This window comes from Pituophis catenifer, unplaced genomic scaffold (genome assembly GCF_029215685.1).
Source record: "Pituophis catenifer annectens isolate HBS135680 unplaced genomic scaffold, rPitCat1.0.hap2 SCAF_2, whole genome shotgun sequence".
Classification (NCBI taxonomy): domain Eukaryota; kingdom Metazoa; phylum Chordata; class Lepidosauria; order Squamata; family Colubridae; genus Pituophis; species Pituophis catenifer.
This window is the reverse complement of record NW_027256882.1, coordinates 44,850,909-44,871,482: the sequence shown is the minus strand read 5'-3', so window position 1 is coordinate 44,871,482 and position 20,574 is coordinate 44,850,909. Positions and strand designations below refer to the sequence as shown.

Genomic DNA, 20,574 nt, shown 5'->3' with positions numbered 1-20,574 from the left:
CAGGGTGGGACGAATCGTGGCCGGTTCTCCCCGAGATGGGGAGTAAACTAGAAATAAACAGACCCCACACTTCTGTCCTCCTTCTCTCGTGGCCCTGCCCCAGATGCACCAGGAAAAACCACCTGCCCTCACAGCCCAGAAGGAATTTTTCCTCGCCTGATCAAGACGCAGCCATCAGGTGCAAGTTCCCCACGCGTTGCACTTAACTAAAGGGTTCCCACGGCCAAAAGGAGAGAAGAGGCTATCCTGAAGAAGATGAGGGAGCGGGGGGCAAATAACCTACCCTGGTGGCAAGGAAGGCGCTGGCTGCTTCAAGGCCACGCTCCGTTTCCTTCACCCGGCCACACCCGGGCCGCAGGGCCGGGGGTGGGGTGGGGTGGGGTGGGGAGCGGCAAGGCAAATCCTTTCCGCCTCCTCCCGGCTCAGCCGCGCAAGAGTCCACCCTTGGAAACGGCTTTGAACTCTCCCGTAGAAAAGTCACGGGTGGAAACGCTGGAAGAGGAATCGGGGCTTTCGGCGGGTCTCGCTTCTCCCGCGCCCGCCTGCCAGGAGCACGTGCGGCTCTCCCGCTGCCCCGTTTGCAGACCCCTCTCCTTTCCTTCCTTCCTTCCTTCCCTCCCTCCCTCTCTCCTTCTCTCACCTCGCCGGACAGGTGGTCTCGCTTGGCTCTGCTGGACGGTCCCAAAAAGTCCAGCAGGGGCCGGGCGGAGTCCTCGCGTTTGCAATGCCGTCTGACCGGCCCGTCGACCCGCGCGCGCGCCCAAAAAAAAGCTGCGCTCCGGACCATTCTGCTCCGCGCTCCTTCCCGGGTATTTTATGCTGAGAGGATCAACGCGTTTCCCTCTCCTGGGAAGCCTATCTCGACCAATCAGGGCTGTTTGGGGCAGGCCGGAATCCACCCCCCCTCTATTGTGGGTTTCCCCCCCCCCCCTCAAGCCCAAACTAACTTCTGCTTTTCGCTAAGCAGCTGCCGTCGGTGCTGCCCGTTTGCCGCCAAGCCCGCCCGGCTACTTTCGCTTTTGCTATTACTTCTAGCCAACAAGTCGCTCCAGGGCTGTGCCCGCCCAGCTGCTGGGCTCGGCAGTCACCGACGCTTGTCTCCGATTACAAACTCATCAACGGCCCCCGGGTTTTTTTTCCCCCCTTTCTCCGACCGAGCGTCTGATGCCTCAAGCTTCAGTGAAAGGATCTCCTGGAGCGGATCGCGGCTTTCTAGCTTCTTTGGACGGGTCGGTTGGCAAGAACAGGCCCTCTGGAGTCGGCGGAGGTGACAGGTTTTCGGAAGGAATTGCCCTGCTGGCAGCCCTGGGGTTGCGTGGCCTTCCCGTCTCTGTACACAGTTTATGCTCTAGGTAGCAGCTGCCATGCAACGTGCCAAAACTCACTTCATTAAGTACTGCTTTCCCTCCCCCCTCCCCAAAAAAACTTACTACTCACATTATTAAATATTTTTCCACCCAAACTTGCTTTTTCAGACTTGCTATCAAGTACTGCTTTTCCCCCCCAAACTTACTACAACATTAGAGTGCATTTTCCAAATTGAATACCTATTAACTTCATTAAGTACTGTTTCCCCCCACACACACACACACACAAATTTACTACTCACTTTATTAAATATTTTTCCACCCAAACTGTCAGGTTCTTGCTTTTTCAGACTTGCTATTAAGTACTGCTTTTTTCCCCCTACAACATTAAAAGAGTGCATTTTCCAAATTTAATACCTATTAACTTCATTAAATACTGCTTCCCCCCCACACACAATTTTACTACTCACTTTATTAAATACTTTTTTCCCCAAACTATCAGATTCTTGCTTTTTCAGACTATTAAGTACTCCTTTTTTTTTTTTCAAACTTCCTACAACATTCAAGACTGCATTTTCCAAACTTATTACTAACTTCCTTAAATAGTGCTTTTTTTCCAAACTTGGTTCTTCTAAAATGGTGTGGAAACCTGGTTGCTTAGCTCTGATATTTCAGGGCATTGTGTGAATTAGGAAAACCGGCTTAATTCTGTTACATACCCACAAAGCCTTTGATGTAAACCCAGAGTATGTATTTACATAGCATATTCAATCATGAACTAGCCAATCATGTTTTAGCAAAGGGTGTCATGTGAACCCCACCCAAGAGTTTGGTATATGGATCAGTTAATTCCATATACTGTAATTTAAGTAAAGTGTGACTAAATGGAGCACATTTGAATATAGCCACTAAGTGAGTTTTGTGATGTCTTTTTCCAACTGAAAGGCCAAGTGGGGCTGGTGAATAAGAAGAAGCAGATTTGAACAAGATACTTGTGTGCCCGTCAAAGCAGTCCCCCTTTAGTCCAAGGTTGGACCACATACACGAGACATCTCCCTCGGTGCTTGCCAAATTCTCTGCCCCACCTTATTAGTTTTAACTTAGAAGAAGAATAGAACGTAGACAAGCTGCAAACTGCCGGCTTCTGACATCATTAGGTCTGATCTAAGCACAGTACACAAAATTGTCTGCTGCAAGTCTTACCTGTCAATGACTTTTTCAGTTTCAACCTCAATAATACACAGGCAAACAATCGATACAAAAGCAAGGTAAACAGCTCCAAACTTGATTGCAGAAAATAGGACTTCAGCAACAGAGTGGTCAATTCCTGGAATGCTCTATCCAACTCAGTTGTTACATGCTCAAACCCTCACAGCTTCAACCTTAAACTGTCTACCCATGGACCTTACCCCATTCCTATGAGGTCCGTAAAGGGGGTGTGCATAAGCCTACCGTCCCTGTCCTACTGTCCCCATTTATTCCTTTGTTCATGTTTATGTTCATACTTATACTTGCTACTTTGTACATGTTTGACAAACAAATAAAATGAATAAATAAAATAAATCATCCTTATTTTCAAGAAAGTACCTGTAGGCCCCAAAAAAGTCCTTTACCAAAAAAAAAAAAAAAAAAAAAAGGTGATTAAAGCGCATTCTTTGGTTTGGAAACTGGTCCACCTGTACAGGGGGGAAAAAGTCACAGGTATGATATGGTGATGAAGCTATCAATTATTGGATTCCTGAGAAATGGGCATTTGGGCTCTGGATAAGCACTTGCGGTGGCCATTTTATGAATGGGTAACCTCATTATTTGGTGAGAATAGAGTCCAATGAGACCAACTTCCAGGGTGGCTGATTTAAATCGTTCATAGAAAGAGAATCACTTGCATTAGGCTTTGGAGGGTGAGATTTAATGGATTAAACCAGTGGTTGTCAACCTTTTCTTCATCATGGACTGCCTTTAAACAACTTTTGTGGCCACATATCACAGCCATCGACCCCCAAGACTTAACTCAAGATTTAAATCAGTGGTAAAATCCAAATTTTTTACTATGGTTCTGTGGGCATGGCTTGATGGGCATGGTATGGCTTGGTGGGCATGGTTTGGTGGGCATGGCAGGGGAAGGATATTGCAAAATCTCCATTCCCACCCCACTCTTGGGCCAGCCAGAGGTGGTATTTGCCGGTTTTCCGAACTACTCAAAATTTCCACTACCGGTTTCCCGAACTACTCATAATTTCCGCTACTGGTTCTCCAAGCTGCTCAAAATTTCCGCTACCGGTTCTCCAGAACCTGTCAGAACCTACTGGATTTCACCCCGATTTAAATCATAACATTTTTTCACGCCTTCGTGGATCCCCTGTGACAACATAGAGATCCCATCCAGGGGTCCCCGGACCACAGTTTTGAGAACCACTGGGTTAAACAAATTATTTTAGCTGATCAGCTATCTACAGAACCTTTAAAGAGGGAAAACAGTTCCAGTGCCATGATTATGTTAACAATTCTTTTTACATTTTAGATGAATCTGTTGTGTAATTCTTCAGGCTGGAATTGTAAATATACAGGAAAATATATTACTGTCCTTTCCTTCAAAACACGTTTTCTTTGTGTGGAATCCTGCTGAATTTGTGCTGCTGCACCAATTTGCAGACCAACCATTTTTCCTTTTTTTGGGGTGGGGTCTTCCTCGATCAGTCCTGTATTTTAGAAGGATATTTCTGGTGCTGTTTGAAAAACTTTCTTTTGAGAGAGAATTTAGTTTTAAAGAATCTATGTTTGTATGTGAGATCAAATTGACAACTTTCTGGTTCAAGTCCAGGTTTGAGGCTAATCTCAAAAAGCAGCTGGGCTAAGGGTTTTTTTTTTTTTCCTTTAATTTATATACACACATTTTGTAGCAAATGAAGCAGGATAAATTTGTCTCTGCCTGATATTAGACTGGATTCTGTTGTAGGGAGCTGCACTTGTCTCAGCTTTAGCCTACTTCCTAGGTAGGCTTCCTACGTCCATCGGTCCTTCCTAGTTTACGTGTCATTTTTATTTCAAATAATAGGGTCCTTATTCTTCAAACCCTTGTTGACGATCTTGTTCCAGACACTGCAGCTGCAGAAAATCCAAGTAGGTACAATCAAGTCACCTTTCTGCCTTACACATACTCATGCCTCTCCCAGCTGAATATATCAGAACCCAAATAAAATTAACTGGGAGGAGAAAGGCTTTGTTTAATTACAGCTTTTGTCTTAACCAAGGTGCATATGGGTGCATGTCTGAGAGAGAAAGCGAGAAGAAACAGAAATGCAAGGCGCCAAAGTGGCTTCAGCGTCCAGATGATCGCAGATGGCTTCAAGTGATGTCAGTAGGAAGGAGGGGAGGCAACAGAGGGGCTATGTCTGCCTCCCAGCCTATTAATGCAGCAAATCAGGGAACACAAGACCCTCACCAAGCAGCTTAGGGGAATTGGGTTTCAGGCATGGCTGTGATCCAACGTACAGGTGTGCAGGGCATCCATCTCTCTCTAATCTCCTAAACCTCCTAACTGAGGCAAGACAGCAAACTTGAGAGAAACATTATCACAACAACGATGTAGATCATTATTGCCACTGCACAAATTTTGAATTCCTTACCCAGTCTTGTCAAAATATTCTTGGCCTCCCTGCTAAGAAACAAGTGGAATTTTGCAAGGTTTTAAAGATAGCCACCAGGCTGGGTTGTTTTCAACAGAAGAGAACATTTGCAGCTCGGAATAGAACTGTATAATCCTTGGCGCTCTCTGATCTTGATAATTTTCTTGCAGTTCGTTACCCAATTGCTCTTTATCAATTAGCAATTGTAGAATAGAATAGAATAGAACAGAACAGAACAGAATAGAATTCTTATTGGCCAAGTGTGATTGGACACACAAGGAATTTGTCTTGGTGCATACGCTCTCAGTGTACATAAAGGAAAAGATACGTTCGTCAAGAACAAGTTAAAAACCCATTGTGTTTATTGAGACCTTTTGAGATTGTCAGAAATCTGTTGATACGTCTCATGCTCAATTGTTTGTTTGTTTAATTTGTATACCGCCCTACTCCCGAAGGACTCAGGGCGGTGAACAGCCACAAGATAAAAACACATAAATACAAAATTTAAAAACAGAATAAAACCGAATTAAACAATTGGCCGAAGACAATTTAAAACACCCAAATAAATTAAAACCAATTAAAATTTGTGTTTTAAAAGGGAAAAAGGGAAAAATTAGTCCAGGCCAGCCTGATGGAATAAAAAGGTTTTAAGAGTGCGGCGGAAGGTGCGTAGATCCGGGATCCTCCGTATCTCCAGGGGAAGCTCATTCCAGATAGTAGGTGCCCCCCCAGAGAAGCCTCTCCTCCTGGGGGCCGCCAGTCGACATTGTTTGGCTGATGGCACCCGGAGGAGCCCCTCTCTATGAGAGCGTACCAGCCAGTAGGAGGCTACTGGTGGCAGCAGGCGGTCTCGTAGATAACCAGGTCCTAAGCCATGGAGCGCTCTAAAGGTGGTAACCAAGACCTTGAAGCGCACATGGAAGACCACCGTGTGCGCTTCAGCACACCACCGTGTGTGGTAAAATTTCCTTGTTCCAAAACAGCTATTTTTGAGTACCTTTGCAAGATTAAAATATTGTCTTATTGGTGAGATGGGTAGCATATAAATATATAAACAAGTAAATAATTTCCAAATGGACATTGCCGGCAGAAGATGGCTGATATCACACTAGATGAAAGTGTCTCTAACATTGTGTGCATACTCGTTGGGGCCTAAGTTGGTGCAAATGTGAGGGCAAAGTACACACTCAGCTTTGTTGTAAGATCTGTTTCCCATGTTAGCAGCATTGTTCTATTAACTAGTGATGGATACAAAGCAGAATTAAAAAAAAAAAATGTTAAAAGAAACCTCCCAAGCTATCTGATTCTGAATAGAAAGTCCCTCTGGGCTGTTGCTTGCGTAGTAGGGAGTTAGTTGTCTTCTCTGGTTGGCAACCATCTGGCACTGGTTTAGCAGTCTCTCATTAAACATCACACCCAACATTTGAATTATGGGTACATATGAACTATTTTGCCAGAGTCTGCTTTGCTATAAGCAGCTTCCAGATCTAGGTTGCAAAAGTCTCGATAACCAGTAAATGATATTTAAAAAAAATTAAGGCTTTTGTATTTCTTCATTCTCACCCGGTGCTCATTCAGAATTTTGCAGCCCAAACTCAGCCAACTGTAACGCCATACAATATTATGACATGCTTACCCATCTGTTGTTGGTTAGAGTGAAATTTATTAGTATCTGTGTTCTCAATTAACATACAGGTGCTGCCACTACTGCTGGTGGAAATACCCCAGCGTCCCCAAGGTTTGGTGTTTTCCACCCCTTCTGGTTTAGATTGATGGGGGATGCAGAGCAGGTGTGAAAAGTATAGGGAGGAAAGAAGCCGGAGTGCCGAGTATCCGCAGGAGACATAAAGACCTGAAATTCAAGTCGGCATGTTTGCCTGATTCACCACATAAAAGAAAAATAATTTTTAATGTGAATTTAACTCTTTACCTCCACTGATTCCACAGCTGGGGAAACCCCGACCTCAAAAGCAATCTAGGATCTTCCTCTGGAGTTTCACTAAGCCCTGGCATAGATTAAGGTCAAGGCTCTTTTCTTCAACTCTTTCCATGGCAGGTGGCAACTTCTGCCAACTATTCTGTTCAGTGGTGGGTTTCAAAATTTTTTACTACCGGTTCTGTGGGTGTGGCTTTGTGGGCGTGGCTTTGTGGGCGTGGCAGGGGAAGGATACTGTAAAATTTCCATTCCCTCCCCACTCCAGGGGAAGGTTATTGCAAAATCTCCATTCCCTCCCAATCAGTGGGAGGCAGAGAATAAATGGGGGCGGGGCCAGTCAGAGGTATTATTTACAGGTTCTCCAAACTACTCAAAATTTCCGCTACCAGTTCTCCAGAACTGGTCAGAACCTGCTGAAACCCACCTCTGATTCGGTTGTTGTTGTTGTTGTAGGTCTCAGGGCTTCTTCTGACAGCATCACTGGATTTGAGCATTGCCGAACAGATTTTTGCAAGGAAAACCATCGTATACGATCTAAAAGTGAGTCACAAAAAAGGAAGCACCCAATTTCCCCTTGTAATTTGGATTAAAATTCCCCGAACCACAAACCAGGTCATTGCAGACTTCATCCAGTTCTGCCCCCCGCCAGTCATTATGTGTGGTACTATTGGCCATTCCTGTCTGACTCTCACTATTTTGGTGTGAAGAAGGTGATTTCCACATCAGGAACTGATGACAAATCAGTCCAGTTCTGTTCTCCAGAGACCAAATTGAAATGAATATTTTAAAGAGCACTTAATATAATGCTATGTTATCCCGCTGTATCTGTCCCCATGGCCAGGACTTGTCTAATGTTTATTTGAAAATACATTCAGCGAAGCGCCTTTCCATCATTAAATCCAGCCCTTGGATTTCATCTCATTGTTTATAGCTGGAAGATTACTGATGTATAGCTTCTTAATTACCCCCAGAGGAGTAGAGATACTTTAATTACTGGTTATCTTTCAGCTTTTTTCCCCCATTTATTTTTAAATAATAAGATAGGACTATTAAAAAAAAGAAGGGTTAAAAAAAAAAGGAAAGAATAAATTGCTCCCAATCCACCTTCTCAGGAATATATGTAATGTGACGCTACAACAATTAAGAGAGTCTGTTCTGGGGACAATTAACTAAACTCACTTAAAATTAGTAAGGATTAAACTGGGCATGATGTGCAAACGGGAAAACTTCATTTAAAAGCAGGCTTGCTTTTAAATAAGGGTTTGATTTACATGAGACTTCATTAGTGATGGCAGCTTAGATTGAGTGGGGTGTATGAAAAAAAATGGAAGTTGAGGGGGCCTTGGAGCTCTCTTGATTTTGGTTGTTTTCTTGCAGAGGTTTCTTTACCCAAACTAGATAATATCACCAGTGCATCATCATAATGTAAGTTGTTCCATCAGATAGGCAGAACCTAAACCTTTTCGGAGAAAAATCCAACATTTTGAACTCAGGCTGTTGTTTATCACAATATAGGATTAGTGTTTTCCCAGTGTATCTAGAAACATGGTGGTGCTGAGACAAAATAGTCAGTTTGTCAATGTCTCTTTCTCCAAAAAAAAAAAAGGGGGGGGGAGAGATTTTCAAGTTACAGCCTGACAGTTTGTCTCATGAGGATTGAACAAAGCATATAATTTGAAAAATGTAACATATAGGTAGTCCTTGATTTACGAACACAATTGAGCCCAGAATTTCCGTTGCTAAGCAAGGCAAGTTGTTCAGTGAGTTGTGTCCCATTTTATAATTTTTTTTGCCACGGTTGTTAAGCGAATCATTGCAGTTAATTGAATCATGCAGTCATTAAGCGAATTTGGTTTCCCCCCCATTGACTTGGCTTGTCAGAAGCTGGCTGGGAAGGTCACAAATGGTGATCATGTGACCTTGGGACTGTGCCACTGTCATAAATACATGCCAGTTGCCAAGCGCCTGGATTTTGATCATGTGACCATGTGAATGCTGCAATGATCGTAGTTGTGAAAAACCGGTCATAAGTCACTTTTTTCAGTGCTGTCGTAACTTTGAATGGTCACTAAATGAATGGGTTGTAAGTCGAGGACTAACAACCCATAACAAATTCTGGAACTGGAGAAGCAAAAGCAGTATTAAGAGTACAGCATACATCATGCATTCACCATCCGTGTGAAGTTAGTGTCTATATCAAAATAAAATAGGCAGATATTTGGCAATAAGCAATATAGACAGACATTTAGTGGCATGGTATCCTAGTTAAAACAGCCTTCTGCAAGCTAGTGCCTTTAAGATGTAGGAAAATTCTGGGTGCCACTTATCCAGGGGATCCCCATTTGGAGGAAATTTGGGCTAGAATGATGGAAATAGGAAAACCTGTCAATTACTATTTCTCAACCTAACAGATTTTTGAGGTCCACTGTAAGGATTACACAGCAGAGCAGCAAGCTACAGTATGTATATACCTCAATTTCTTAGTGCAAAATAATAAGTATGTTTCATAAATAAGTAAAATGAACAGTATGATGAAACAGTGATTTTTTTAGATTTTTATCCCCCCCTTTATTACTTTATAAGTAACTCAAGGTGTTAAATGTATTTAATATTACTTCCTCCTCCTATTTTCCCCACAACAACCCTGTGAGGTGAATAGGATTGAGAGTGAGTGGCCCAAAGTCAGCCAGATGACTTTCATACCTCAGGCAGGACTGGAACTCACCATCTCTTGGTTTGTAGGCCATCACCTGAACCACTACACCAAATTGGCTTCCATTTACAAGTGAAAAAATTGCTTCTCTTTTGTTTTTCATCTGTGCATGGGTTTCCCTTTGGTTGATTGGATTTTTTTTCTTGGTTAGTTGGATTTTATATTTAATTCATTCTATTGCTGTATTTAAAAGCACAGCCTTTATGGTTTCAGTCTATTCTGAAAGCACTGGAAAACGCCTTGGCGTATTTTAAAAATAAATTCATAGGTAGCTGGCAAGGGCCCCTGTTTTTAATTAATTGGCATGATGGAGAAGGGTTTGAGGGATTAAAAGGCAAATTATACTACTATACTACTTGGCCTTTTCGTGATATAAATAAGAGATTCAACTAAGTGAAAGTTTTTACAGTGGCTGTCATTTGGGAGAAGTGCATTGTCCGTGTTTTCCAGACATTGAAGTGGTACCATTAGTTGTTAAGTTTTCAGCACTTCAATAGCTGTAAAACCAGTCCAAACACATCTAAAATTACTCTTTTGTTTTCTTTCATTTTAAATGCAGGACTATCAACATTTAATGTTTCCTTATCCATAAAACTCAGCTCCATCTGGTGGTAGCACAAGAAAAAAACCTTGGACGAGAATTAATTTAGACACCTGAGGGAGACATTTCTGCCTTAGTATACAGGTAGCCCTTGATTTATAACCATTCGTTTAGTGACTGTTACAATGGCACTGAAAAAAGTGACTTGCTCTTATGACTGTCACAGCATCCCTGGGTCATGTGATTGCCATTTGATGACCTTCCCAGGTGGCTTCCAACAAGCAAAGTCAATGGGGGAACCTGGATTCATTTGAAGCCCACATTATTCTTTTTTTTTTTTTTATTTGATTTATATGCCGCCCTTCTCCGGAGACTCAGGGCGGCTTACAATGTGCTCAGCAATAGCCTTCATACTTTTGTATATTTATACAAAGTCAGCTTATTGCCCCCACAAACTGGGTCCTCATTTAACCTACCTTAGAAAGGATGGAAGGCTGAGTCAACCTTGAGCCTTGGAGAGATTCGAACCAGCAGTAAATTGCAGGCAGCTGTGTTAATAACAGGGTGCTTTAAACCACTGTAGTACCAAGGCTCTCTTAACTTAACAACTGATATGATTTGCTTAACAGCTATGGCAAAAAAGGTTTAAAAAAATGTGTGCAACTCTTAACAACAACCCTTACTTAGCAACAGAAATTCTGGTTACCAGTATTAATCGTACATTGAGGACTACTTATATTAGGAATTAAGACACTGAAAATTTCCTGACAGAACAATTAATCCGTGGAACAAGGTGCCTCCAGAAGCTGTGAATGCTCCAACACTGGAAGTTTTTAAGAAGAGATTAGATAACCATTTGTCTGAAATGGTGTAGGGTTTCCTGCCTAAGCAGGAGGTTGGACTAGAAGACCTCCAAGGTCCCTTCCAGCTCTATTCTGATTGACTGACTGACTGATGGATTGGACAAGTTGAGCACGACGGTATGGATAGCTGAGCGTCCTCACTCCCACGGCCGCTAGAGGGGGGTCGTCGGCAAGGCCCCGCCCGCTCTTCCCGCCCTCTCTCATGGCTGCCCTCCGGTTGCTGGGCTCGGCTCTCATCTGGAGAGCAAGGCCGGCTTTCGCCCGCAGGTCAGTGTAGCCCTGGGGTTGCAGCCGAAAAGCGCCCGTCGCCCCTTTGCACCCGGGAAAGGGCTCGAGCTGCTGCTGCAGCTGCATTTCGGCTCGCGCTGCGGAGACTCCTCTCCTCGCCTCCCCGTGAAAGAAATGCTCGGGGCTCTGTGTGTGTGTGTGTATGTGTGTCTCCGGGGGACTAAAGCTCCCAATTGACCTTGGCTGAAGCTCAACAAGCCGGATTTCGATAGGGGCGCTCAGGAAACGCCGGTTCGATCCTGGGGAAGGGTGGAAGGACCCCTGTCCAGAGAAAGCGGGAGGGCACCTTTCCGTTCTTGGCGGCTGAGCAAACTCTTTGCACGTGTGGCTGTGAAATCCCATAGTAGAAGCTTGCCTTGCAGGGGGTATTAAAACTCTTTTTTTTTTCCTGTGAGGAAATGCAGGGGAAAAAAATAACGTGCTTGGCTTAGTTGTGGCTTAGAAAGTTGCACGGCAAAGGGTCTGGTTGGGTTTGTAAATTATGTTGGGAGTCTGAATTTAAATGGATTTGATGTTGGGAGATCTGCTGCCTGTCGGGATGCAGAGGAATCCTCTGGGAAAGGAAAGGGGCTTTCCTCGCCCATTCAGTTGGGAGTTATGGGTGTGGGGGGTTTACATTGTTTTATATCCACACACTTTTCAAAACCATATGTAATTACAGGTAGTCCTCAACTTGTGGCCACAATTGGGGCCCCAAATTTCTTTTGCTAAGCGGAACCGTTTTTAAAGGAGTTTTGGCCCATTTTATGACTTCTCTTGCCACGGTTGTTAAGTGAATCACTGGCATTGGTAAATTAAGGTCGTAAAAGGAGATCACTTGAACCCTCCCCCCCCTCCACTGCAGTTGTTATAAATTATGAACCAGTTGCCAAGCATCTGAATTTTGATCACGTGATCCTGGGGATGCTGTCATGGTCGCAAGTGTGATAAAACGGTCATAAGCCACATAAGTCACTTTTTTCAGCGCTGTAATTTTGAACAGTCACTAAATGAACTGTTGAAAGTCGAGCACTATCTGTACCTTGAAAAGCTAAAACCTTGTTTGAGAGGTCCTTAGTGTACTTGTTTGAAGAGGTTTAAACCAGGGGTGAAATCCAGCAGGTTCTGACAGATTCTGGAGAATCATTAGCGGAAATTTTGAGTAGTTCGGAGAACTGCCAAATACCACCTCTGGCTGGCCCCAGGGTGGGGTGGGAATGGAGATTTTGCAGTATCCTTCCCCCAAGAGTGGGGAGGGAATGGACATTTTGCAGTATCCTTCCCCTGCCACGCCTACCAAGCCACACCACACCATGCCCACCCAGCCACGCCCACAGAACCGGTAGTAAAAAAATTTGGATTTCACCACTTGTTTAAACCCACTGAGAAACTAGCAGTATCAATAGGGCAGTTGAACCTTACAGAAGGGAGAGTGCCAAAATTATTTAATTATGCCATTCTGTCTAGAGCATTTACCTCATAAAAATTGTATTGCTGGCTGGAGTATTCTGGCAGTTGAAGTCCATGCGTCTTAAAATGGCTGAGGTTGGGAAAATTACAATAAAGGGATGTAAATTATTCTGGATTAAAATACGAGGGGAAGGGCCTTCTGCCTACTGTAATTTAAATGCTGTTTTTTCACAATGTAGTTAGAAGTACAGATAGTCCTCGACTTACAGCAGTTCGATTAGTGACCATTTGAAGTTACAATGACACTAAAAAAAGTGACTTATGACCATTTTTCACACTTACGACCATTGCAGCATCCCCTATGGTCACATGATAAAAATTCCAACGCTTGGCAACTGACTCATATTTATGACGGTTCTAGTGTCCCGGGGTCACGTGATCCCCTTTTGCAACCGCCTGACAAGGAAAGTCAATGGGGAAGCCTGATTCACTTAACAACCATATTACTAACTTAACAGCTTTAGTGGTTCACTTAACAACTATGATAAGAAAGGTCGTAAAATGGTGCAAAACCTCAATAAAGGTCACACTTAGCAACAGAAACTTTGGGCTCAATTGTGGTTGTAAGTTGAGGACTACTTGTAACTGGACCACAATTTTACTCCCCTATCATGCACAGCAGTGATGGGTTTCAAAAATTTTTACTACCGGTTCTGTGGGTGTGGCTTGGTGGGTGTGGCAGGGGAAGGATACTGTAAAATTCCCATTTCTTCCCGATCAGCTGGGACTTGGGAGGCAGAAAATAGATGGGGGCAGGGCCAATCAGAATTTTTACTATCAGTTCTCCGGACTACTCAAAATTTCCGCTACCAGTTCTCCAGAATTGATCAGAACCTGCTGAAACTCACCTCTGATGCACAGATCTTTAACCAATGTTCAAGGTTACTGTTCTGTCTGTCCTTTTTGGATATGGTCAACCCCAGATGGCAGCCCCTCAGGTTTCCATTTAGTTAAGAGTGATTCATGTAACATCCAGCAAATTTGTAGTTGGTTAACTGGCATTTTGACTTACTGGTCAGGCCGACTGCCATTATCTCATGTTCTCTCTTCAGTTTCAGGCAGCCTCAGCGAAATCATCGCCTCACGCCTTCCGATGATGAGCTTCTCCAGAAAACAACACTCCATCGTTTGGAAAAAGAATCACCAAACATCATGTTTATTGAAAATTACACTAATTATGGTTTCTCCATCAATGGGAACACAGTGATAGGCCCTTGCGCTATTTTGCCACAAGCCATCTTGCAGTGGAATGTAAGTTTTTCAGTTCCTTTATAGAGATGCATGAATCTCTTCAGTTCAGGATATGTATTTTCTAATTTTAATATATTTTTCCTTAAATCCATTTACAGTGAGCCCTTGCTTAATGATGGGAATTTCCATTACTAAGCAATACTTTTGTAAACTGCAATGTACATGACGCTTAGCGATGGCAGTTCCAGCAGTTCTGTCATTAAGCAAGAACCGCATGAGCTGACTTCCTGCCAGCTTCCCCAATGACTTTGCTTGTGAGAAGCTGCCAAGTATGTTCATGTGATAGCGGGACGCTGTGACAGTCAGAAATCTGGGCTGGTTGCTGAACACCTGGATTGTGATCATGTGACCATGAGGTCACTGCAACAATGAGATTTTCTAAGATCAGTCATAACTACCACTCATTTAATGCCATCAGAGGTTTGAAGAGTTGCTGAACGAGTGTCATTTAATAAGAACCACCAGTACATGCCAGTTTGTGATTCACGTAGAATTATGTTTTTAATGGAAACTATGTACCATATTTTTCGGAGTATAAGACGTACCTTTTTTCCTCAAAAAACAGGGTGAAAATCTGGGTGCGTCTTATACTCCGAATGTAGCCCCGCCCAGCTTCTCAAACGGAGGTTTCAGAGGCTGAAAAAAGCATCAGAAACAAAGCTTCAGAAAAGAAGCCCCCAAACAGAACTTCAGAGGTTTTTTTTCTGAAGCTGTTTCGGAGGCTTTCAGAGGCAGAAAAAAAAAGCAAAAAAAAAAAGCAAGGCACAGATCTCACAACCAAGGAACCTGTTGCTAAAATTCACCTCTGGGAACAGCTGATTGGGGTTATTCCGGGAAGCCGATCCACCTGCCCAATCAGCCTTTTTCTTATTTTCCTCCTGAAAAACTAAGGTGCGTCTTATACTCTGGTGTGTCTTACACTCCGAAAAATATGGTATTTTAATGCATAAAACTCCCGTTCACCTTCGGAGATCATGTAGTCCATCTAAAACAGTGTTTCTCATTGGATAATAGAGGTAGAGATTAGGGACTGGAAAAGTACTGTTATGTAAGCAAATTGATCCAGACAATACGCTGTTCACAAAGCACTTATGTATGTAAAGAGAAAATGTATAAATAAACTTAAAAAATAAATAAAACTGTGTTTCTCAATCTTGGTCACTGGAGATGTGTGGACTTCAACATGTCGGCTGGAGAATTTTGGTCATTAAAGTCCAAACATCTTCAACTGGTCAAGGTTGAAAAACGCTGCTTTTTTGTTATGCTGTGTATTCACTATTGGAAGAGTTTGTCTTTTATTATTTTGTTTCAAATTCCAGGTTGGCACGTATAAAGATATTATTCCAGGCAGTCTTGCTCTGTTCCATATGCTGGAGCCTAAAATAGGTACAAAATAACTGTGAATCCTGGGCTGGGTTTTAAGAGGGTTTTGTAAGTTTCTGCCTTAAGGAGGAAAGATCATCTCACAATCCTTCCCTGCATTCCCCTGTTGGTTGTCCTAGAAATTGTGGTCCTGGGAACGGGGGCCAAAGTAGAGAGGCTGGATCCTGATGTCCTGAAATGTTTGCAGCAACGTGGGATTGCTGTGGAAATACAAAGCACGGTAAGAGATGGTGTGGTAAGGACAGAAGAAGCAGATAGCAAGAAAGATTAGGGGAGAAAGCAACGCAGTAGAATTTTCTTCTTCTTCTGGTCTAGGATTTCATGAAACCTCAAAATATAAAAAGCTGGGTGGCACAGGCAGCTTGAAACCTTGCTGCCTGCTGCAGTGTTCGGCATGCTTAGCATTCTTATTTAGGTTGCATACTTCTAGTCCTCATGATTTGTTTCTTTAAAGTGCACAGAAATGCACATGGAGCTTATTTTTTATCTCCAGAAGTCTTTGCTTGGATTGTATGCTCCAGAAAAATTTGGCAGTGATGCCTTTGGCATTTTGCAATGGAATTTGTATTGCTCTTTTCTTTCCTCTGACAATTAGGACAATTAATCCGTGGAACAATTTGCCTCCTGAAGTTGTAAATGCTCCAACATGGGAAGTTTTTAAGATGAGATTGGATAACCATTTGTCTGAAATAGTATAGGGTTTCCTGCCTAAGCAGGGGGTTGGATTAAAAGAATAACTCTGTTATTCTATTCTATTCTATTCTATTCTATTCTATTCTATTCTATTCTATTCTATTCTATTCTATTCTATTCTATTCTATTCTATTCTATTATTCTATTCTATTCTATTCTATTCTATTCTATTCTATTCTATTCTGTATGCATTGGTATAGTGATTCGCTAAAGCATGAACTAGCAATAAAAATACACTCATTTTTTTTTCCACATTGATTCCTTTGGTTGGCTTTGAACTTGGACCCAGGTGCCCAGCTGTACATACCTCCTTATGGATGGACACTAATCAAGGAGAGAACCAACCTAGAACTAAGGAGAAAGTTCCCGAGAGTTAGAACAATTAATCAGTGGAAGGAGTTGCCTCCAGAAGTTGTGGGTGCTCCAACACTGGAGGTTTTGAAGAAGAGATTGGACAACCATATAGGGTTTCCTATTTGAGCAGGGGGTTGGAGTAGAAGACCTCCAAGGTTCTTTCCAACTGGGCTGTTCTTTTATTCTTTCTCATCTCTTTGGCTCCACAGTCTAATGCTTGTGCCACTTTCAACTTCCTGGTAAGCGAACGACGTGTGACAGCTGCTGGACTCATACCTCCTCCTCCTGCTGCCATGTTTGAATAAGCCTTTAAGGGTAAGACGAGACGAGAAGCGTTCTAAGCAGGCTAGAGAAAGAGACTCTACTGGGATGGCTGCCTTCCCCTTCAGGGATCTGTCAGCTGCTTCTTCCAGTCACAGACAAGCATCTGCTGTAAGATGTCTGTTGCCAAAAGAGCTGGATTTTTTCCCCAGGCTTACAGCTAGATCCGAGGCAGGCCGCTCTTCTTTGCAGCATGAGCCCAGCGTGGAAAAGAAGGCCTGAAAGCGATTACCATGCACCACTGTTTGTGTCTTGTATCTAGTTGTTATCTGAAACAATTGCAGGCTGCTAGTGAATTTCTGTCCTCGGAGGAAATCTGTCGGGTAGACTGAAATAAAATTATTTGTCCAAAATTGATTTATAGTCTTTGAGATGAAGTTTTTAATGTGGGTTAACCCTGTTTAGGATATCATGCATTTTCAGTGAACTGCAATTTAAGTTTTTATTTAAGCAGCACAACAAAAAAAATCATAAAAGGAACATGTGGAAACATATAAGGAAGATACCTAATCTCACCTTATTAGCAATATTCATAGCCTATGCCAGAGACAAGTTTTTTCAGTGTTCCACATGTGTTGTGGGCCTGCACATGGTAGCTGCAATGAGAGGGAGGGGAGTTCTGGGTTTGTAGAGTTAAGAGGACAATGCCAAGCTCATGGTTTAGGAAGCGAGAGGGATGTGCCTCATGGTTAGCTTATTGCTCGTAGCTCAGCATTGATGTGAGGCTTGTTGTCTACCATTGAGCTGTAAACTGTCTTTTGAGCAAGATCTCATTTAAAAGGCCTATATGGCAGACCATGTGCGAATCTGCTTAAAATGTAACCCTCTGGAACAAGTGTAGCAGTATCTGTTTTGGCATCTGTTGTATGTCTGGGTGGGTGGTTCATCAATAGCAACAGCACTTAAGACTCGTGATGGCGAACCTATGGCATGTGTGCCAGAGGTGGCGCACAGCACCCTCTCTGATGGTACGCAATCTGTTGCCCCAGTTCAGCTCCGCTGTGCATGCGTGCGTGCCTTCCACCGGCCAGCTGGTCTTCGGGTCTCTGCTGCGCATGTGCGGGGGGCACTTGGTCCGGAAAAGGTTAGTCATCACTTAGACTTATATACCACTTCACAGTACTTTTACAGCCCTCTCTAAGCGGTTTACAGAGTCAGCATATGGCCCCCACAAACTGGGTCCTCATTTTACCAATCTTGGAAAGGTAGAAGTCAACCTTGAGCCAGTCAGGATCGAACTCCAGCCTGTGAGCAGAGTTAGCCCACAATACTGCATTCTAACCACTGCGCCATCACTGCTCCTAAAGGACTGTCTCCTGTCAATGAAAGCTCAGACTATAATCTAAGCCCTCTTGAAGCTGGAATAGTTCCGAGAGATAATAGAGCCAAGGTGGCGCAGTGGTTAGAGTGCTGTACTGCAGCTACTTCAGCTGACTGCTAGTTCAGCAGATCAGCGAATCAAATCTCACCGGCTCAAGGTTGACTCAGCCTTCCATCCTTCTGAGGTGGGTAAAATGAGGACCCAGATTGTTGGGGGCAATATGCTATTTAGTATACTGTCGATTGTTGTAAGACGCCCAGAGTCCTCGGAGAGTGGGCGGCATAGAAATATGATTAATAAAATAATAATAAATAGTTTGTTTAGGAAACATGCATTCTGTCATTCTGCCATCCTGCAGAACAAAGCTCTGGTTTATCATTTTGCTTAGCTGAAGCATATCCCAGCCCCCATAGTTTTAAGGAACACATTATACAGGTAGTCCTCGGCTTACAACAGTTCATTTAGTGACCACTCAAAGTTGCAATGGCACTGAAATAAGTGTCTTATGACAGTTTTTCATACAACTGTTGCAGCATCTCCATGGTCACAGGATCATGATTCGGATGCTTGACAACTGATTCATGTTTATGACCGTTGCAGTGTCCCGGGGTCACATGATCCGCTTTTGTGACCTGACAAGAAAAGTCAAGGGGAAAATCCAGATTAACTTAACAACCGGGTTACTAAGTTAATAAACTGCAGTGATTTACTTAACAAATGTGGCAAGAAAGGTTGTAAAATGGGGCAAAATTCACTGAACAAACGTTTCAGTTAGCAACAGAAATTTTGGGCTCACGGTCGTACGTTGAGGACTACCTGTATTGCACACGTGTGCCTCTGGCAAAGCTGAGCGAACTCTGAACTTTGAGGAGGTATTATTTAAACAAATGCACCAAGAACAGGGCTGCCCTTTGCCAGGACTTATGAAACAGTCAACAGACAAGTCACAATCTATCTAAGCGGATCCCAAATATTTTACAGTAATGGAAAGCCATTTTGGTTCTCACATTTAAGGGGCTCCAGCAAAACTAACTGGTCTTTTAAACATATTTCATAGCCTTGTTACTATGAACCTGTGTTTATTTCCCATGAGAAAAGATAGGAAATAAGTTTTTAGTGGAACAGTTTAGTAATTTGATTCGAGACAAAAAAATGGCTGCACTTAGATGCACAAACTGCAACTGTTTAAACTAAATGCATGTTTTTATAGGAATGCCCAGCAGAGGGCAGTCATGTGATACCAGAATACCTGCTTTAGGGAGTTGGGGACAGGTGCTGTTGCTGCACAAGGGCCCTTGCAAGTGACTGGGCAGCTAATTGCCTTTGAATTTAAAGTAAGTTAAGTCCTGTGTTAATAGGCATTTTGTGTATCAAATCAAGGAATCTGTACAAGTAACTAATGCATTTTTCCCCAAAATATTTTTACAGAACGCTTCACTATGATATGGCATAAACCATTGACATGCAAAACTGAAGGTTTGATTGATTGATTGTCTATTTGAGTGATCTCTGAGACTACAGAGATAACTCACATAGCTGGGTTGACCTTTTTTTGGGGAAGTGGTTTGGAAAGGCTGACTTGGGTCCTGGCTGGCCTTGTGCCTAAGGCAGGACTAGAACTCGAGGCTCCCAGTTTTCAATCTTTAACCGCTACACCAAACTGGCTCTTCAATTTGCATGAGCAACAGATGTTCCATAGGCCACCAAATAAACATTTGTCCATTCTTCCTTCTGATCCTCTAGAACAGGGGTGTCAAACTCGCGGCCCGCAGGCCAGATGCGTAACGTGCTGGCCACACCACCACGGGGTTTAGCAGAGGGGGGGGGAAGTCATCATACATCACGTGACAACCACATGATGCCGCGAGTTTGACACCCCTGCTCTAGAACCATTTCACTATTAGCTTTCCCAGGCCAATCAAAACAAGAACAGACTGAATTTGAGAAATTTGTGATTTTTAACAAAAGAAGAGTTCCTAAAGTTAGATTGCAAGAGTTATAGGGGATACTGTGAAAGCAGCCAGTTGTCTGTGCATATCTTGCTCTACTGTTTTGTAAAACCATTAAAAAAATACAGCTCCAACTGTGAAGAATAAAGGACCTGACCAGAGAAGAAAAACATCATTCTAAGATTTTGAGACTTGAACCTGTTTAGTCCATATTTCATAATAAATATGTAAAAAATACCATATTCACACAATGTAATGGAATGCTGTCCTGTATAACAGCAATGATCTGCATAAAATGCATTTTAAGGTGTAAACATCACTTTTCCCTACAAAGGATTCGTGCCCCTTTGTTTCACGATTTCTAGTTATGTAAATTTGTAATTTTGCTAATGCTTTTTTGTTTATTTATACCTGCCAGTATGCATGTTTGAAGTTACATAAAAGTGTGAGATCTTACCCACACAAGCAGATAACTAGACCTATGAATGTAGCATAATCAACAATCCTCCTACTAACATTGATCTTGGATGATGGTAAATCTGTGTTTTGAAACTAGAAAAGAATGTGTTCTCCTTCAAA

The 20,574-nt window shown here is 42.9% G+C and overlaps 1 protein-coding gene and 1 long non-coding RNA gene across 2 annotated transcripts; both read left to right on the top strand.

Annotated features, from left to right (window-relative positions):
- The first annotated feature begins 4,344 nt into the window (after positions 1-4,344).
- LOC139312224 (uncharacterized) lies at positions 4,345-9,329 on the top strand. Its single transcript, XR_011599980.1, has 3 exons — positions 4,345-4,427; positions 7,323-7,409; positions 9,281-9,329. It is a non-coding gene; the product is annotated as an uncharacterized lncRNA (long non-coding RNA).
- A 1,851-nt stretch (positions 9,330-11,180) lies between these two features.
- NDUFAF3 (NADH:ubiquinone oxidoreductase complex assembly factor 3) lies at positions 11,181-17,082 on the top strand. The gene is made up of 5 exons (XM_070936819.1): positions 11,181-11,253; positions 13,776-13,974; positions 15,294-15,360; positions 15,477-15,577; positions 16,614-17,082. Exons 1-5 carry the CDS (start codon positions 11,189-11,191, stop codon positions 16,707-16,709), a joined length of 528 nt encoding a protein of 175 aa, XP_070792920.1. The 5' UTR covers positions 11,181-11,188; the 3' UTR covers positions 16,710-17,082.
- Positions 17,083-20,574: the final 3,492 nt, after the last annotated feature.